This window comes from Curcuma longa, chromosome 11 (assembly GCF_044706935.1).
Source record: "Curcuma longa cultivar G26 ecotype Majalengka, Jawa Barat chromosome 11, ITB_CL_G26_1.1, whole genome shotgun sequence".
NCBI classification, from domain to species: domain Eukaryota; kingdom Viridiplantae; phylum Streptophyta; class Magnoliopsida; order Zingiberales; family Zingiberaceae; genus Curcuma; species Curcuma longa.
The window spans coordinates 29,953,485-29,970,981 of NC_133871.1; the positions used below are offsets into that span (position 1 = coordinate 29,953,485).

The 17,497-nt window shown below is 34.0% G+C and overlaps 2 protein-coding genes across 2 annotated transcripts; one reads left to right on the forward strand and one right to left on the reverse strand.

Moving 5' to 3' along the window:
• Positions 1-139: 139 nt before the first annotated feature.
• LOC141839956 (protein EMSY-LIKE 3-like) lies at positions 140-8,106 on the reverse strand. Its single transcript, XM_074727823.1, has 10 exons — positions 7,810-8,106; positions 3,272-3,471; positions 3,059-3,168; positions 2,728-2,974; positions 2,423-2,638; positions 2,282-2,350; positions 1,221-1,454; positions 1,066-1,134; positions 918-981; positions 140-443 (listed from the first exon to the last, which is right to left on the reverse strand). Exons 1-10 carry the CDS (start codon positions 7,835-7,837, stop codon positions 295-297), a joined length of 1,386 nt encoding a protein of 461 aa, XP_074583924.1. The 5' UTR covers positions 7,838-8,106; the 3' UTR covers positions 140-294.
• Positions 8,107-8,597: 491 nt separating this feature from the next.
• LOC141838110 (zinc transporter ZTP29) lies at positions 8,598-16,021 on the forward strand. The gene is made up of 13 exons (XM_074725511.1): positions 8,598-8,682; positions 9,216-9,274; positions 9,372-9,464; positions 9,590-9,667; positions 9,771-9,852; positions 10,443-10,498; positions 11,074-11,130; positions 13,074-13,114; positions 13,324-13,391; positions 13,878-13,934; positions 14,011-14,128; positions 15,534-15,628; positions 15,771-16,021. The coding sequence occupies exons 1-12, from the start codon at positions 8,619-8,621 to the stop codon at positions 15,577-15,579; spliced, it is 819 nt and encodes a 272-aa protein (XP_074581612.1). The 5' UTR covers positions 8,598-8,618; the 3' UTR covers positions 15,580-15,628; positions 15,771-16,021.
• The last annotated feature ends 1,476 nt before the right edge of the window (positions 16,022-17,497 follow it).

Genomic DNA, 17,497 nt, shown 5'->3' on the forward strand with positions numbered 1-17,497 from the left:
ACACCTGCTGAGATTCAGATCCCTCTCTCCAAGACTGAGAAGTGATACACAGATAGATCTTACATAATTTAAAATAATTTAAAAAATCACGTACTTACCCAGCATGCTCCCTTTGGAGAAGCTTACCATCCAAAAGATATCAGCCAAAAAGCAAAGAAAGAAACCTTAGTACTAGCAAATAGATCTTACATAAACAGAGACCCTATGCACAACCTAAAGAAAAGAAGATATAACACATGCTTGTCAATCGAAAAACTAAAGAAAAAAGTCATCATTCCAATCATGCTGGTGGCCTCATGCGATACTGTCGGTGACCATCTCATCACCCACAATGCCTCCCCTTCCTTCGACAGCCAAATCAGTATCTTTACCATTCTGTTGATTACTCCTTCCTTGATCTTGGTCTGTGGTTTGGCCATGAGATAACAGGTGATTCGCCTCACCTGCAAATTCAATACAATTCATGGTATATACTTTTTGCTGCAGTTGTAAGATTAGGCACAAGATATCATTCACTTCATTTACCTAACTATTTGATGCCTTCTGTAAAAAGGATAAATTTCAAACCAAGAAAACTCAAGTTAGCACTTAATGAATGTTTCCAAAATCTTTTAACAACTCTAAACAATAAATGGAGTCATGGATGAACATTTAACTTATGTTTTTTTTAGCATAGTATTCATTTTTTTACCATAACTTGGTAAAAGCTATCGGAAGGATGAACAAAATGATGTAGTTATGTCCAGACTTTTGCAGTTAAGTACTCACAAGCATAACATTTCAGTTAATTCAATTTGTTCTTCACAATGTCTTACCGACAGAAAGCAAAGGATGTATGATAACTCATACAAATAAGATGGAACTTCAATGTATTAACTACAAAGAATCATGCAAAATTTAACAGATTACGTATTTACCATTTTCGTCATCAGAAACTTGAGCTAATTTTGCAATTGCATCAATCAATACTCGCTCATGCTCCTGCATAGAAACGGACATACTTGAATATCTATTTACAGACTAAATCAATGATCCATCGACAAAGGATTCTCTTATAATGCATACTTGCAACATTTTCTTGGCCTTATCAAACTCTTGAGGATCAGGATTACTGGCACTAAGAAGCCTCTCTACCTGGGATTCACGAGCACAACAAAGAAGAAAATATGAACATGTTTTCTTGGTAGAATCAATGACATCTACTATGTCAAATTACATACTTCTGTTACTATAATGTCAGTGCGAATTGCTTCGATATCACTGACACTCTTCAGGCCAATCCCATTTTGGGATGCAGGAAATTCTTTCTTCTGATTTTTCAGGGATCCTCTTCCTGCACCTGGTACATAACCATGGCCCATGGTCTTCTTAACCCCTCGAGTGGGTAGACCGTGACTAGACTGATGAAAGATACCTGGGTCATCATCTTCCCATCTTATATCCTCAGGGGAAATCTGCAACAATGCAAATTCTCAGAAGGTGAAAAGAGTTCATAAAACTCAATCAAAAAATTTGAAAATTAACTTTCTTGCTATTTCTCTCCAAAAAGATTGTCTGCCTTATAGAATAGTCAAAATCAATATGAATATTCCTGAGCCAGCTAGAAGATGAATTTGAATCTGAATTAATACATCCAATTCTTGTTCACAAAGACCCCATATTAGAACAATTCTTGATCACATAGATTGCCATTACATCAGATACAACTCCAATAGATGATGAAATGATAAAAAATAAGTTGAGTATTATAGACCTTCAAAGTGATAAATGGATTCTATAAGATGAGTTGAGTGTTCAATGGAGTGGTGAGATCCATGTGATGACCCAAATTTAGGAACTACAAAAAGCTTGATGTAGCTTGGTCTAGTTATCTTTTTGTGCAATCGTGTTTCCTAGATCAGGCTGTTCTTAATTTAGCTATACAATTAAACCTAAATCCACCACCAGCACATGGTATCTATTTTCTAACAAGGCAATTGAACTTTTTCAATGCCAGGAAGTTACTGAGACTTTAGTACCAGATCTTTTTCCAGTAATTAAAAAACGTGAGATTACCAACAATGAATGTTAATTTGGTGATAAATAATAAACAAGGCCTTCTTATTAGCCTTTATATAACCAAAAAAACTTGTCGAATTTATGGAGAGTCAGAGAGTCTCATGTTGCATAGAAATATAATTAGTACAAATGCTTGAAAAGCTCCATAGAACACTAGTCAAGACATGAGAATGTTAAAACATTTCATGTCAATAGATCTACTCAATAGAAAAAGTTAACTAACCTCTTTAAGATTGACCCATTCCCATGCTTCATTAAGTGTTCCAATATCATAAACTAAAGCATGCAGACCCTAAGAAGAATCCAAAATGAAGATCATTTCTAGTATATATCATAGGTAAAACTTTAAGCAACTAAAACACACCTTAACTGGATTATAATCAAATACAACAGCTTCATAGAAATTATTATCTTCTGGCCATCTAGTCCTGATTTTTCGTCCAATTAGTGGATCAAAAGATGCTGGTTCAGCAGGTTGACCTGCAACAAGAGAACCAGAAGTATTCCTATTGGCCACTTGGCCCCTTCCACTAGCAAGGTATTGCATAGCTGCTGAAGATGAACCAGGTGTTGTCCCGCCCTAGAAATCAGAGATAATAGTAGTGGTAAAATAAGTAAAATTGAACAATGGATTGAGAGAGAAATTTTTGTCGCAACTATATAACTTACTGATCTTGGCTTTTTCCCTTTAGTCCCTAGAGAAGCATCCCTCCTTACAGCTGATGATGATGGCTGCATGGAAGCAGCAAATTGTGAGTGTAATGCTGGAGATGATGCACCTAACGACAGAGAAGGTAGAGGTTGAGATGTCTTCTGCTTCTTTCGAGATGCTGATACAGTAGGACTAGGTATTGTTAAATCTGGCTGAGCATTAGTAACAATTCCAGTTTGGACTCCACCTGCCTGCCTCCATTCCCTAGTTGTTTACATAATAATAAGAAAAGAAAAATAAATTTCACAAAATTGGGATGTCCATCAAGAAAAGCTACATGATACAAACCTTATTCTCTGAATCACTTCATCAGCATTAACTCTGTTTAATAGTTCTCTATGTTCCTGATCTGAGACCCTCAGCTCCTTTCTAAGCTCAGTAATAAGACTCTCCTTCTCCTGAAGACACAAGTTTTCATGATGTAAAATCACAATGAATATATGGATGAATACAATACTGACATGGATACATATAAACAGGGAGAGGCATGTGAACTAGTACCCAAGTAATGGCATCAGATTGAGCCTTAAATGCTCGCAACACTGAACTGTATGCTTCTTGCTCAATTCTATGTATTTGTGCCTCCATATCATTCTGTAACCTAGAATATGGAAGAGCACTAACTATAGTTCTTCCATTCCTAACGATAGGTCCTCTTGCAGCCCTATTATGATGAGATGGTGGAAGATCATCATCAGTTCCTGCATCCAGTGAGGCACCAACAAAATTGGTAAACCAATGGATTTCAAAGAAGTGTCTACAAAAATAAACTATCAGTGTAAGCTTAACAGATAATAAAATGTTTTATCAAATAAAAGGTTATTTGCAAACACTTACACTTGTTTAGGTCAATTTTTTGTTTGAGAAATTGAAAAAATTGCATATAGTTGCTGCCCTGAAGATGGACTCCATATAAACAAAATACAAGGCATATAAATTATGTTATAGGATGACAAATGCCAAGCTTGTAAGATTATCTTTCTTCAATGAGAGAAGCTTTCGACTTCAAATTTCCCCTCTACTACCTTCTATTCGAGTTCAATTTTATTTTAAAGGATTAAGAAAGTTTAAGTTTGGTTTTCTTATAAAGGATAAGTTTATTCATGTGAATATAGAAAATGTGTTCACTTAGAAACAGATAATGATATCATGTATTGAAGAAAGGAAAAACAAAGTGTAAAATCATTAACCATGAATGGGTAATGGGAAATTACGAGTCTGAACTTCTACTCATTCTTAATGCCTTCAAAAATAAGCTATGGGTTGTTAATACAAGAAAAGTTATTAAATATTAGCCCGGTAAGTTTTCTCTTTGCAATAATAAACATTGAGATTATACTATTTAATTCTCTTGCTTCCCTTTCCTGTTTCTAATACATTTACTACCCAAAAATCAGTGTTTATAATCTGATCTAACAGTTGAGTTATAATAGAAGAAAATTTTCCTCTTTCTAAAACACAAAAAATCAGCCTATCTATTGTTGTCCCACAAATATTATAGAAACAAACTAACTACAGCAAATTGAAGTTTAGTTAATAGCACATCAGCATCCTCTATTGGGTTTGAGTTAAGAAAAGTATTTTTCTTAGATAAAGCATCTTGTAGAAGTCTGATGCAAAGTAAAAAATATAGAAAGCATGAAAAATCATGAACACCAGTACATCAAACTTTAGTAGTTCAATACAGCATCCACTAAGGTAAGAAAACTGTTTCTTTTCTCTAAAACAAAGGTACCTTATAGATGTTTGATGTAAGATTAAAGTGTGCAAAGCACAAAACACATCAACTCTGAAATTCCCAATTATTTGGGATCATCTATATAGATCTTAACCCTCCATTTAACTCTCTGTAAGATCGTATCACTTGTAATACACAGACAATTTATATAACTTCATTACATCAAGGAACTATGAGAGTTTTCTTTTATCTCCTTGTACCCCTTATTCCTTCAACTTATATTGATTCAAATCAGCTAAGTGAGATGCCTTTCAACATGTCTCCATACAATCTCAACATATTTTAATTCTTGTTCTTATCTCGAGCTAACCTGCCAAAGTCGGTCCCAAGCCTGGTTGAAAAAATGCGAGGGTTGCGCATTAGGTTGCCAGCCAACGTGGACTTACAAGCAAATATTCAATGAATGTATCAATCAAACTATTATGCTAATGCTAGGATGTTTCCCGTAAGGAACGTGTTGCAGGGTCCGACTGTAACATCTTGGCAAGGACCGCTATATCTCTATGAGAACTCGTATGTAGTGTTAAATACTCACATCATAAGTTGGGTAAGAATAAATATTATAGAAAATGTAATTGTCTAAGATTTGAAACATGAAATCTAGGAACACTCACTGGTAAAACAATAGAAGTAATAGATATGACGATTAGGAGAAGAATTAATACTTTGTGTGTACAAGAAACAAAATAGATAAAAGTGAAGGCAAAAATGATAAAGAATTCAGGTTTTAAGTTATGATATACAGGAAAGAACAAAATAAGAAATGAAGTAGATTATTGTCGATAATTTGCTAAAAGATGAAGTAGTAGGAGTAGTTAGAAATGGAAATAGGATTATAGTTCTCAAGATAATGACGGCAAAAGAAACAATTAATGTAATTAATATATGTGCACCTCAAATAGGATTAGATGAACATACTAAATCTATATTTTGGGACGACCAAAATGAGGTATTATAAAATATTCCGCCAACCGAAATGATTTTAATAGGAGGAGATCTAAATAAAAATGTAGGAGTGAAAAATGAGGAATATGATAGGGTGCATGGCGGTTATAAGTTTGGAACAAGAAATGAAGAAACAAAAATTCTATTAGATTTTGCGATAGCATATGACCTTATACTTGCTAATACATTTTTAAAGAAAAGAGAAGAACACTTGGTCACATTCAAAAGTGAAATAATAAATCGCAAATTGACTTTCTTATGGTTAAGGAAAATGATAGAAAGATTTGTAAAGATTGTAAGGTCATTGTTGAAGAAAACTTAACTACCCAATATACATCAATAGTGTTGGATATACGCCTCAAGTATAATATCAATAGAAGGAAAATATGCACGACTTCTAGAATTAAGTGGTGGAAGTACGACAACTCGAATACGACATGAAATAACATAGTATCAAAGTTCAAAATAGTAATCAAAAGTATACTCGGTGAGTCAAAAGGACATACACCACCAAGTAAAGAATCTTGGTGGTGGAATGAGAAAGTACAAGAGAAAATAAAAGAAATCAATAAATACAACTAAGATGAAAGGTTTTAACTTAGTAGAGTAAAGACAGAATATATGAAATTTAAATTTGGTAATATTAGACGTAATACGACAATTGTTAAGATAATAGATGATGAGTTATCTGTAACTAAGAGTTTTAAGTATTTAGGATCATTTCTATAAAAGGATGGAGGGATTGAGAGATGTCTTACATAATATACCAACAGGATAATGAAAGAGAGCTTCAGGCGTACTTTGTGATCATAAAGTACTTCAAAGATTTAAAGGAAAGTTTTACAAAATCACGGTTAGACCAACTATATTATATGAGATGGACTATGACTTGAGCACATAAGCAGAAGATAAAAGTTGCAGAGATAAGGATATTAAGATGGATGTGCGGACATACAAGGATGGACAAGATAAGATATGAAAATATTAAAGAGAAAATCGAGATTGCACCTATTGAATGAAACCTCAAGGAGTCACGTTTAAGATGGTACAGACGTGTACGTAGACGACCAATGGATGTTCCAGTTAGGCGATGTGAAACTATGATAAATGTGCACATCAAACAAGGAAGAGGAAGACAAAAAAAAACTTAATTAGCAACAATAAAATAAGATAAAATTTAGTTAAATATAAATGATGATATAGTAAAGGATAAAGCTCAATGGCGTAGAAGGTTTTATATAGCCGACTCCACCTAGTGGGAGAAGGCTTAGTTGTTATTGTTGTTGTTCTTATCTCGAGCTAGATCTAGCTTTTTATTTAATCAATCATAATAACACTATTTATAAATCTTTGGCTTCCCATTTGAACTTCATTTATTTTTGTTTGTGTCGTATCCTCACTATGCAATACTATGACAACGGACCATAGTACAAATTTTCTGTTTGTTTGTTTTTTTTTAAATCTAACCTATGGGATGCACTATGATCAAACAAGGCTCTAGAAACTGTTCTCGATTTCAAATTTCAACCACACATATTTTTTATTACTCTTAATGATAATTCCATCAACATATCCTTGTTGAGTAATACTTACTAGTAATTACTAATTCCCACAATTTTAGCATGTGTTATGGTGTATCACATGTCTGAATAAAATGAAGTAGTCTGTCAGAAGTGAATATAACTCTAGAAACAAAAAGCATGGACAAATTCAGACTGGCATCAAAGGTATTTATCAGCATTGAGGTTAGTCACTTAAATATAATGAACAATAGGTTTCCACTGTTTCTTTGCATATAGTTAACTCAAAATGATCACCCACTAATCCCATAATATCACCACACTGCAGAAAAGTGAATTTAATATCCTTAAGGTGGTTCATTTGTCCATGTACTATTTAGTACCAAAAAATCAAACAGATATATAAAAATTTTAAAATAGTATCATATCATTCCATCTAATTTCAGGTTAGAAGCCAAAATGAAAACAAATTTGGTTATCATCACCGAAATGTAGCACACATCATGGCAGAAGCAGGCAAACAACCTACCTAACCCGTTGCTGAAATATGATCCAATCTGCCTTAACACTTCAGCATTAGAAAGCGAGAAAATCGAAGAACCTTCATTAAAATTTTGTACACTTGAAATAACCCAAGACATAAGGAGTAGAAAATCAAGATTAAACCCAAATCTCTCAAGATTGCATTACATTCTCGTTTCCTAGGTAATACCACCTACCTCCATGCTAAATCTCCAAGGAACGAAAATTCGACAAGCGAATGCTAGTTTCCAGTAAAACGCCCCAATCTTCACTACAAAAGCGATTTTAATACGACAAGAGTTTGCACCGCTTACCGCTACTATCATCAGGACCATACTCCATGTCAGTACTCTTACAAAAGAGCGAACTTCCACGAAACCACCTTCGCAGACGTACCGGGGAGATCGCCTAGGCAAAAAGCTTGATGAGTTTGATGTCAACCACTCTCGCTTCCCCTTTGCGTTAATCTTCCCAGAATCAATTCAAAACGAACACGAGTGGCAACCACGATGGAGAATTTAGGCAGAAATAGACGAACCGTTCGCGAGATCGATCGTCGAGAGAGAGAGATGAAGGGCTTTAGGGTTCGAAGGAGAGGAACAAACCAGAGTTCGGACTCCAAACGCATATTACGAAACCACGTTTCACAATTAAATCCATTTTTTGAGTTCCGACCCGCACCCGGTAAAGAAAGTGATACGATGTTGGTTTCGGGTCGGGTCATCGATAGCGAACGAAGCAATATGTTATTTGATCGGATCTGTGTCGGATCCGGATCTGTAAAAGTTATTTTATTTATGTTTATTGGATTGTGATTATTTGGATCCGGACGTGAAAATTAAATTAAAAAAAAGTAAATAAATCCTCTTAGAAAACGTACCCGCCACACACAACTCACAGTCAACAAGACGTGCGCGTCATTCAGGACCCATTAACCAGTTGTTAGCCTGGTAAATTTTGGGTTATTCTTTGGCGGCGTTCGCAGGAACTATCCCTGAGAGCAGTTCGCATCTGCCATCACGCAGTCCCTTGCCGCTTTCGTCACTCGCAGCCGCTCCCTTTCTGTCTCGCTCGCGAATCGCGATAGTTTTGGGGGAGGAACGGTTCTAGGGTTTTGCCGGCGATGGATTCCCAGGTTCTCATTGCCGTCGCGCTCTCGCTCGTGGGGGGATTCAGCACTTCGATCGGTGCGCTTCTCGCCCTTAAGTTTCAATAATCCTCTTTTTTTCTCCTGCAAAGTTGGATCGAATTTTATCGCCTTTTTTACCTTGATTACTTGCTTCTGTTGGTTCTTGTTGTAACTTTAAATTGTATTCATGTTTTCCATCTTTGGAGTTGTAGTTGGTTTGTGGGTCTGTGCTGCCTTCCTTTTGATGCTTCTGGGTAGCTTTGAAAGCCGTGATTTATATGTTTATAAAATCAGCGTTTTCTGAATGGAACTTGAAGTGTTTAGTCCCAAATGTTATATTTTCTTCAGAAGAGGTAGCTAGAATTCTTAGATCTCGTTGTAGTGCTATTTTTCACAATGGCTAAGCAGTTAAAAAGATGAATTATTGAAATTGTATTCTGAAAAGATGATGCCAATTTTGGGAATCGGACTCGACGTGTAACTTTTGTGTGTGTGTGTGTGTGTGTGCATGGGCATCTTGGAACGTGTTGTTTCATCTTAGTGATCGTGTTGGTTTTACAAATCCTGATGATGTTTTTGGTACCTGAGCAGGTGGTTTTCTAGTAGTGCTGAACCATGCTCCAGACCTCAAAATGCTTGGAATTTTACAGGTTATATGCCTCTTCGCTGAAGGTTCAATCACTGCTTCTCCACACTGTCATTCGATTCTGTAAAAATCGTCATTTAGGGTTATTCCAATCTGTACAGGGTTTTGCTGCCGGACTTATGCTAAGCATTTCTTTTTTTGACTTGGCCCATAATGCACTAAACTCCCTTGGTTTCTTTAAAGGCAACATTTGGGTAGGTTATTCTCCATAGTACATCGTAGTACTTGATAGTGTTAAGTAACTTTTCCTTTTTTTTTTGTCTTAGGTGCTCAATATCATTTATGATTGTATATTTGATTTTGAATCTTCTTTATGCAGTTCTTTGTTGGAGCTTTGTTCTTTGCTTCTGTGGTCAATTTGATTCCAGAGCCATCAATTGTTGAAACAACTGAAAAAGTTGGTTTGTGAACTTAGTTCCATATCATAGAGGACATGTTTCTTACTGTTATTGTTTTCTTGCTAATGTTTATGCTTGTCCCATTTTGTTTGACAACTGTAGAAAAATGGTGATGAATCAGCCAAACATATGGTCACGAAAGATCAACACCAAATCCTATTTAGTGGAATAATCACTGCAGTTGGTAAGTTTTTTTCTTAATGTGTTTGTGAAACTTAATTATTTTATTTTTTACTTTGTTTAGGTTGCTTTCTTCATTCTTTTCATATTATCGTGACAATAGCCTGTACATTGTGAGATTATATGGAGTTATATTTATATGTGAAGATAATTTGCCACAAATTTTTGGGGACTTTGTATTCAATTTGTGAATATCTTGTGCATCACATTATAGAAATTCTTTGAAGGACGGAAAACTTGATGAATTTTATGTGTAATCAGATTGCAGCAGATCTGGGTGGTCTAAGTATTTGAGTGCCAAAAGCATGTTTTTATGTAACTTAAAGGATACAATTCTTCTACATACTTAAATAAACAATTGCTTTTAATGTATTAGACGGAACTTAATACTTAATACTTATCTTCTCTCAACAAGGAGAGAGTACTAAAATGCACTGACATGAATTAGGCTTATCGGAAGAAGGTTTTCATGTCATAGTCATTTATGCTTTTCTTTCTATAAATCACCTTTAGTGTATCTTACTCTATGCAAAATTTCATCCTTCACCCAATCAGTCTATTGGTTTTCTCAAATGGATATTATGTTATGTCCAGGCATTAGCTTGCACAATTTTCCTGAAGGAATGGCAGTATTTCTGGGATCGATGAAGGTATTCCTTGTTTCTGAATAAATATTGACTCCTTATCTTCATAACATGTTCAGATTTTTTTCAACATTGTATAAATATTCCTAGGAAATTACAGTCATTGGAACCAATATTTTCTTAAACTTTGTATCTAGATTTTAACTTATACTGAGGTTTTCTGATTTATGAAATTCTAAAACCTTTAACATTTGCAGTAACTTCATGGTTTATTTGCTTCCATTTCTTCTAGTCTTAATAATATGACTGATTGGTGCTGGAACACTTAGGTAAAATGCTGAATGATGGATCTTAGAGTCTTAGAGATTTAAGAAATTAATTTATTTTCTTCAATCGGCATAAACCTGTATATGTGGCGGTGATCATAACTATATATGGATTTATGAGAGTGTAGTTGCGTGCGTGTGGATGGATGGCATAGGGTGATATGGTGGTGTGTGTTGCTACTTTTACTAGTTTTCTGAAGCTTATAGTAAGTTTTTGTTGACAGAAAAGTATTAGCCTTGAACAATTAAAATTCTAGCAGTTTTATTTTTCACAATCTACCATCCTGTTTCATATCTGGGCTATTTATTTTGCAGGGCCTTCGTGTTGGCATCAATTTGGCTTTAGCAATTGCTCTGCACAATATTCCTGAGGTAGTATTCATTTCATAGTTCAAATTCATGTGTGCTATGATTGGAATTCTTTGTTCAAATATTTGGCTGCAAGAATTGATTTTAAAGATTCATCATTTACTTAATTTATCATTTCTATTATTTCCCAGTTATAGAAGTGTTTTTTTCCTTCCAATGAATGGCAAACTTTCTGGAACTTCTGCTATCTCTTAAGTTGTAGCGGTCATTCATTTCTTTCCATTGCCAATTAGTTTAGCAATGTTTAATATTTTAGTATCAGCTCAGAATGGTACTGAATCAATGCGATATTGGATTGGCAATGAAATAGGTCACATTGTACAGAATAGTTCTGGGCATATAATTATAAACATGATATCTCCTTGTCACTTATATATGAAAACGAAAATTCTGATGCAATCTTTTCAGATATAGGTGTATTGTTGTGGTTTTTATAGCTATGAATAATCAAGTACTGATTTTCATGGCAACTTGAATCAAGTACTGCCGTGTGACCTAAAGGTCACGGGTTCGAGTCACGGAGATAGCCTATTGCAAATGCAAGATAAGACAGTGTACAATAGATATTTTCTGGGATTCCATATTGGCGGGAGCTTTGTGCACCAGGCTGTCCTTCTTGAAGAAGTGTTTCCCCTAACTGTTGGGGTGACTTCAAGAATTTAATCAAAAGCCTATCTCACTAGTAATATTCAAACTAATTCAGTTCTCCTTAATTACAATGACTATTTTTGTCTATCTACCCTCTATAACTTTTGCTCTAATATATTCAACTCTCTAGCTATAGAATCTATTGATCATCTTGAGAATATGTCTATGCTTTCTCTCATTTTATCATTACTGAGGGGATCTAATTGCTCTTGAATATTATTGTGTCTTTTTTAGCAACTCCACATTCATTTTAGTATTCTCATCTCTACTACATTATTTTTTGTGTGTGTTGCTTTCTAATAGCCCAACATCTAATCCATGAAGTATAAAGTTCATACAATCATCTCATAGTACATATTATTAGCACGAGAACTGTATTGTTGTTCTAACCATTAAAATGCTGACTATAAGTAAAATTCATCAAGGGGGGATGATTATTCAGAGTAGTCAATGGAAAATGGTGATGGAATAGCTATATGATTGTTTATACACTCCATCTTTAGCAATACAGATGATGCTACTTTCTTGTAGTTGTGCTCCTATCCCTACTTGTAATAACTATATGCATAACTTACTGTTGATATTGAAGTTTTCTTAATCAATTATCTTTAGTCTGTTAATATGGAAGTTTTTTAGTCAATTGTTTATAGTATTTTTCTGACATTTGTTATTTGAGATATCCTTTGCTTATAATTAATCCATGTGAGCTGTTTTTTGAATCACTTCTATTTTTTGACTGGAGCAAGATTTTATAGTCTTGATTGAAAATACAAAAACTTAGAAGTTATAGCCTAAAAATATTAACAATGATACTTTTTACAATCCAGAGATCATTTTATAGTATGTAATTACAGATATCACTTATTAGCATATGTGATATTATAGTAAGACATAGGATCCTATTGCATTAATGATAAAATTTAATAATGCATATCAATAAGTTTGCATACTAGCTACAATTTACTCATTTATCCTCAAAGTTACTGCATAGGTCTTGGTCCTAATTCTACATTCATTGACATCCCTTCCTTGTAAGAGTTGATGTAATGCAAGATAGAATGATGAAGCTAATAAATCATATTAAATAACTAAAATTACTTGAGCTTTAGTTACACATTGTTCTCACTTGTATTGAGTTGCAAAATTAGCCAATGGCATAACTTACCATTGATGTGAATAGTTGGATGGCAAAATATTATCTCAGAGTTGACTGAGTTTAATTGTATAATTGATGGATATTTGATTAAAATCATAATCCATCTTGTTTCTAAGATATTTCTCTTTTGAACATTTTGTAGGGTGTTGCAGTAGCACTTCCTGTCTATTTTGCCACTCGAAGGTACTTACATAATTTTTCTTTAAACTATCACCAAGAAATATGAGATGATATGGTTTGAATAAAACAGTTGTTTGCATATGATCTGTCAGAGATGAAACTACTCTTACCTATCTTGTTTTTCGTTTTATGCAAACATCAGCACATCTTTTCCTACTTCATTCTGGAAAGTGACGATGAAAGTCTAACTCAATTTCTTTTCGTTGATCCAGTAAATGGCAGGCATTCAGGTTGGCAACACTTTCAGGGTTTGCTGAGCCTCTAGGTGTAATATTTGTAGGTGAGCAAAAGTAATCTCTATTCTGATGGTACATTCTCAGTAAGATAAAATTGCAATTTTAGCGCTCATCTGTGTAAATCCAGGATGGTTGTAGCCACGTCTTGGCTTCCTTTCACTATGATTTAATTTGATAATTTCTGTTCATACTGGAAGGTTTTCCCACTTCAGAGAAACTAGTTTTTTTTTCTTTTATAGAGATTCTTCTATACCTTGTTTTTTCTTTAATTGTGCTGCCCTTTCATTTCACTATGATTTAATTTGATCATTTCTGTTCATACTGTGAGGTTTTTCCTACTTCAGAGAAGCTAGTTTTTTGTATAGAAATTCTTCTGTACATTTTTTTTCCTTTAATTGTGCTGCTTTTACGTATCTAGTCCGTTTCTGGACTGTTCAAATTAGTCATGTGCTACTGCATCCAAATGTTGAATGATAATTTCTATTGATAAATGTAGGTTAGTATCCTTCCTAACTATTTTCTTGATGCAGCTTACCTTTTCCCTAGCAGTTTAAGTCCTGAAGTTCTTGAAGGCTTACTTGGATCAGGTTCATCTATTATTCCTGACAAGTTTTATTTAGCATGAGCTTGAATTAACTGATCACTGTACCATCACTTCTCCAGTTGGTGGGGTCATGGCTTTCCTCACGTTGCATGAAATGCTACCTCTAGCATTTGAATATGCAGGCCACAAAAAAGCTGTCCAAGCTGTATTTGTCGGCATGGCTTTCATGTCTGCAAGGTTAGTTATCCAATTTTGTCTAGTTTTTTTTGCTAAAACTACAACAAATTCCTGTAAATAACCTTGTGGTGCTTAAACCATGTTTGGAACTGTTTCATAGAGAGCATATGCCAGTGCCTTGACCTATTTTTTACCCCTGAAAATCAGTGAATGAATAATTAGGAAAGCACCGGGGATTTAAACGGTTTTACTATCATCCAGTGTAATCATAAATGAAAATTTATTTTAGGTTCATGAGTTCATTATCAATGATTCTATCAACTGGGAGTTGATATGGAAGAGTCAAGTCAAGGATGTGCAACATTGAAACATGTGCTGAATCTAAATATCTTGGAACTCAGTTAGTACCCAAACAGACGAACCACCTGGCTCCAACAATGATCTAAATGTTCTTACTGGATTATGACTTAACTGCAATTTTCAGATTATCGCTAAATTCTAGTCGAGCAATCTATTTGGCCTGAAGTTGATCTATGTGCTCATGTAAGCAAACGTGCTGTTAACACATGTTTACACAGACTACTAGAACTGGAAAATGAGATGTGAGCATGGAAGACATGATATGGCAATGAACAATACTTTAACATTAAAGGAGAAAATATTGCTGCATGGAGAACTGAAGACAAAGGATGAAATATTTCCTTTGCCAAAGGATGCTGCAAATATTTCCTATGCCAAAGGATGAAATGATACAATGCATGGAGACTGGAGGAAAAGGATGAGACGATGATCATGGTGTTGCATGTCTTGATGAAGCATCGGTTTGCAGTGGCATGCAGCAACAAACTTAAAACATAGGATACAACAAAAATAATGGAGGGGAAAATTAGGGCTCTAGGGAGCGAGGATATTCATCGATGATGAATTTCTTTTGTTACATCCAGTCTAGATTTCTAGTGAATTGTTTTGTCTAGCTAAGTTAAGTGGTCGGGTAGAAGGAATTGGCCAAGGTCTTCTGGCAATAAAGTATGGAGGGAAAGCGAGGTTTAGATTCTGCCACCTTCTTTCCAAGGGGCATCAAGGAAGAGGGTCAGTTAAGGAGCTAGAAACCCAGTTCCAGTATGACATTGAATGTGGTGAGAAACAATATAAGTGATTGAATGATTAAACTATATATGGCTATTCTATAAATATGAATTTACACTGAACCCATTCAAGGTTGTGAGATATTCAAAGATGGGCAAAGAATAATTATTTGGGTCGTAGCATTTGTCAGCGACTGTAATTTTCTCTGCTTCTCTACAAACGACTTTTCATATCTTCCAATTTACAAATCAATTATCATCATGCTTCTTTGCAAAAGTTTTAGTTGATTGATTCGAATGTTGGCCTGATTTTTCTTGTTGATGTTTCTTGCCTACTGGTCTTAAACTGACTCACCAGTAACGATCTTCTGCCTTCCCAGCTTGTACTTCTTGGAGGTTAGTCTGCCAGAAGAAATGAGTTTATAGCGTGATTGATGACAATTTTTTGTCACTACCTTGTATACTTGCACGTAAGGTACGTTTTACCAATGCTTGCTTCAAATCTATTTTCTCCACTCTCACCCTGACAACACCACATTCTTTTATTACTTTTGCTCTGATTATAGTTTTCCAAGTTCTTATCATTCTTTTTTACAGTTCTTCCTTTATCTTTCCAGGGGCTCTGCGGATAACCTGCCACATTTAAGGTAGGTTGGTTGGCCACTTCTTTCTGCTTAAGCTTGCAATCTATGAAGTATTTTCCAACGTCTATGAGATGCAAATTTATCTGTTTGCAGACAAAAGTAGCTGTAAGAAAGGCGTTTATATGAACTCTATTATTGTAGGTTTGAGATCATTTTGGTTTTTCTTTAATACAATACAAGTGATGCAGCAATTGGTGATGTATAAGTTAGCTTTTAGATTTTTAGTTCCTTGGTTTAGTATCTGCCGTTTTAATTTTTAGGTCAATATCTAGCTAATTGTGTGAAGATTCTTGGTTTAACTAGTTCAACTTGCAAATGCCTGCAATTTTATTATCATATATATTCATAATTTTGATACAATTGTTTTGTTAAATTCATGTGTTTTGTCCTTAAACTCTAGACATCTTGATTTTCTTAGCTCTTCTTTGAGACCCATAGAAACTTGACATGTTATAACTTCCAATCTTTTCTACTCTGTATCAACAAGCTTTAATAGAATTCATTTTGTAATTTGTTTTTTTTAAACAAAAACTTAACTCTATATGCCGATAGGCCCACACTAAACTAAACCAAAAAGACTATAACTGGTAACTTGGAACAAATAATCGACGAAATTTAATAAAGATTATAAAACCAAAACCATCGTGTTCATCGTTGAAGCGATGTGATTCTTTCAGGTGCTCAACTTCACATCATCGTAAGTTCTGGAGTTCCATAACCACTATTTCTTTTAATCAATTGTTTATTTGTTTCATCACGAGAATCCTAAATTAAGATCTCGATCGTGCATCATTAAGGATTGAATTAATTGGATAAAAAATATAAAAGAAAGTATGAAGAATAACAAAAAAAATGTATTTTAAAACTATACATAATTTTGTGATTTTTTTACTATAGTGAATTCAATTGATTAACATGAATAAAATTTATAAATTTATTTATTAACTTCTATAAAATTTATTTTTTAAAATATTTATTAAATATATAAATATAATAACTTATAAAATTTTATGACTTAAATAATTTATAACATATTAAAATAAAAAATAATATAAATTTCATATATTAAATAATTATTTTATTCAAATTATAAGGATAATAATATTATAAATATTTTTTTTTCGCCAAGTATCCCGGGCTTACACTCGACAATAATATTATAATTACTTGAACTTGAAAAAAAAATTAAAAACAATTATCTAAAAACTCATAGGTATAATTGAACTGAAGCTTTTTTTTTTTAAAAAAAAACAAAACAAAACTAAGCTCAAACTGGAACGATTTATCGTTTACTCAACATTATTTCTCAACATAACTCTTGAGTTTGATCCAAAAATAAAGTAAATAAACCCTGCTCTAACACATCCCATAAACACGTCCAAAAAAAAACTCATTCAAGCTCATTAATCATTTTAAACAAAAAATAAACTTGATTTCAGACACTTGAATACCAAGAGAACTCCCAGGCAAATCCGAACAAGAGAAAAATATGAAGTTTTATGAGTATGTACAATGAATCACCAAACAGTGTTGCATGAAGTTTACATCTTCAAAGAGCAGTTGAACTTGTAGAACTCGTAGGGGTTAATGATGAAAAACTTTCTCAATCCATTAGGCAATCATAAGTCATAACTACTGCATTGAGTGCATAACAATATTTTTGTAGTATGAAAAAGAAGTGGACTTGCAGATGGACCCTC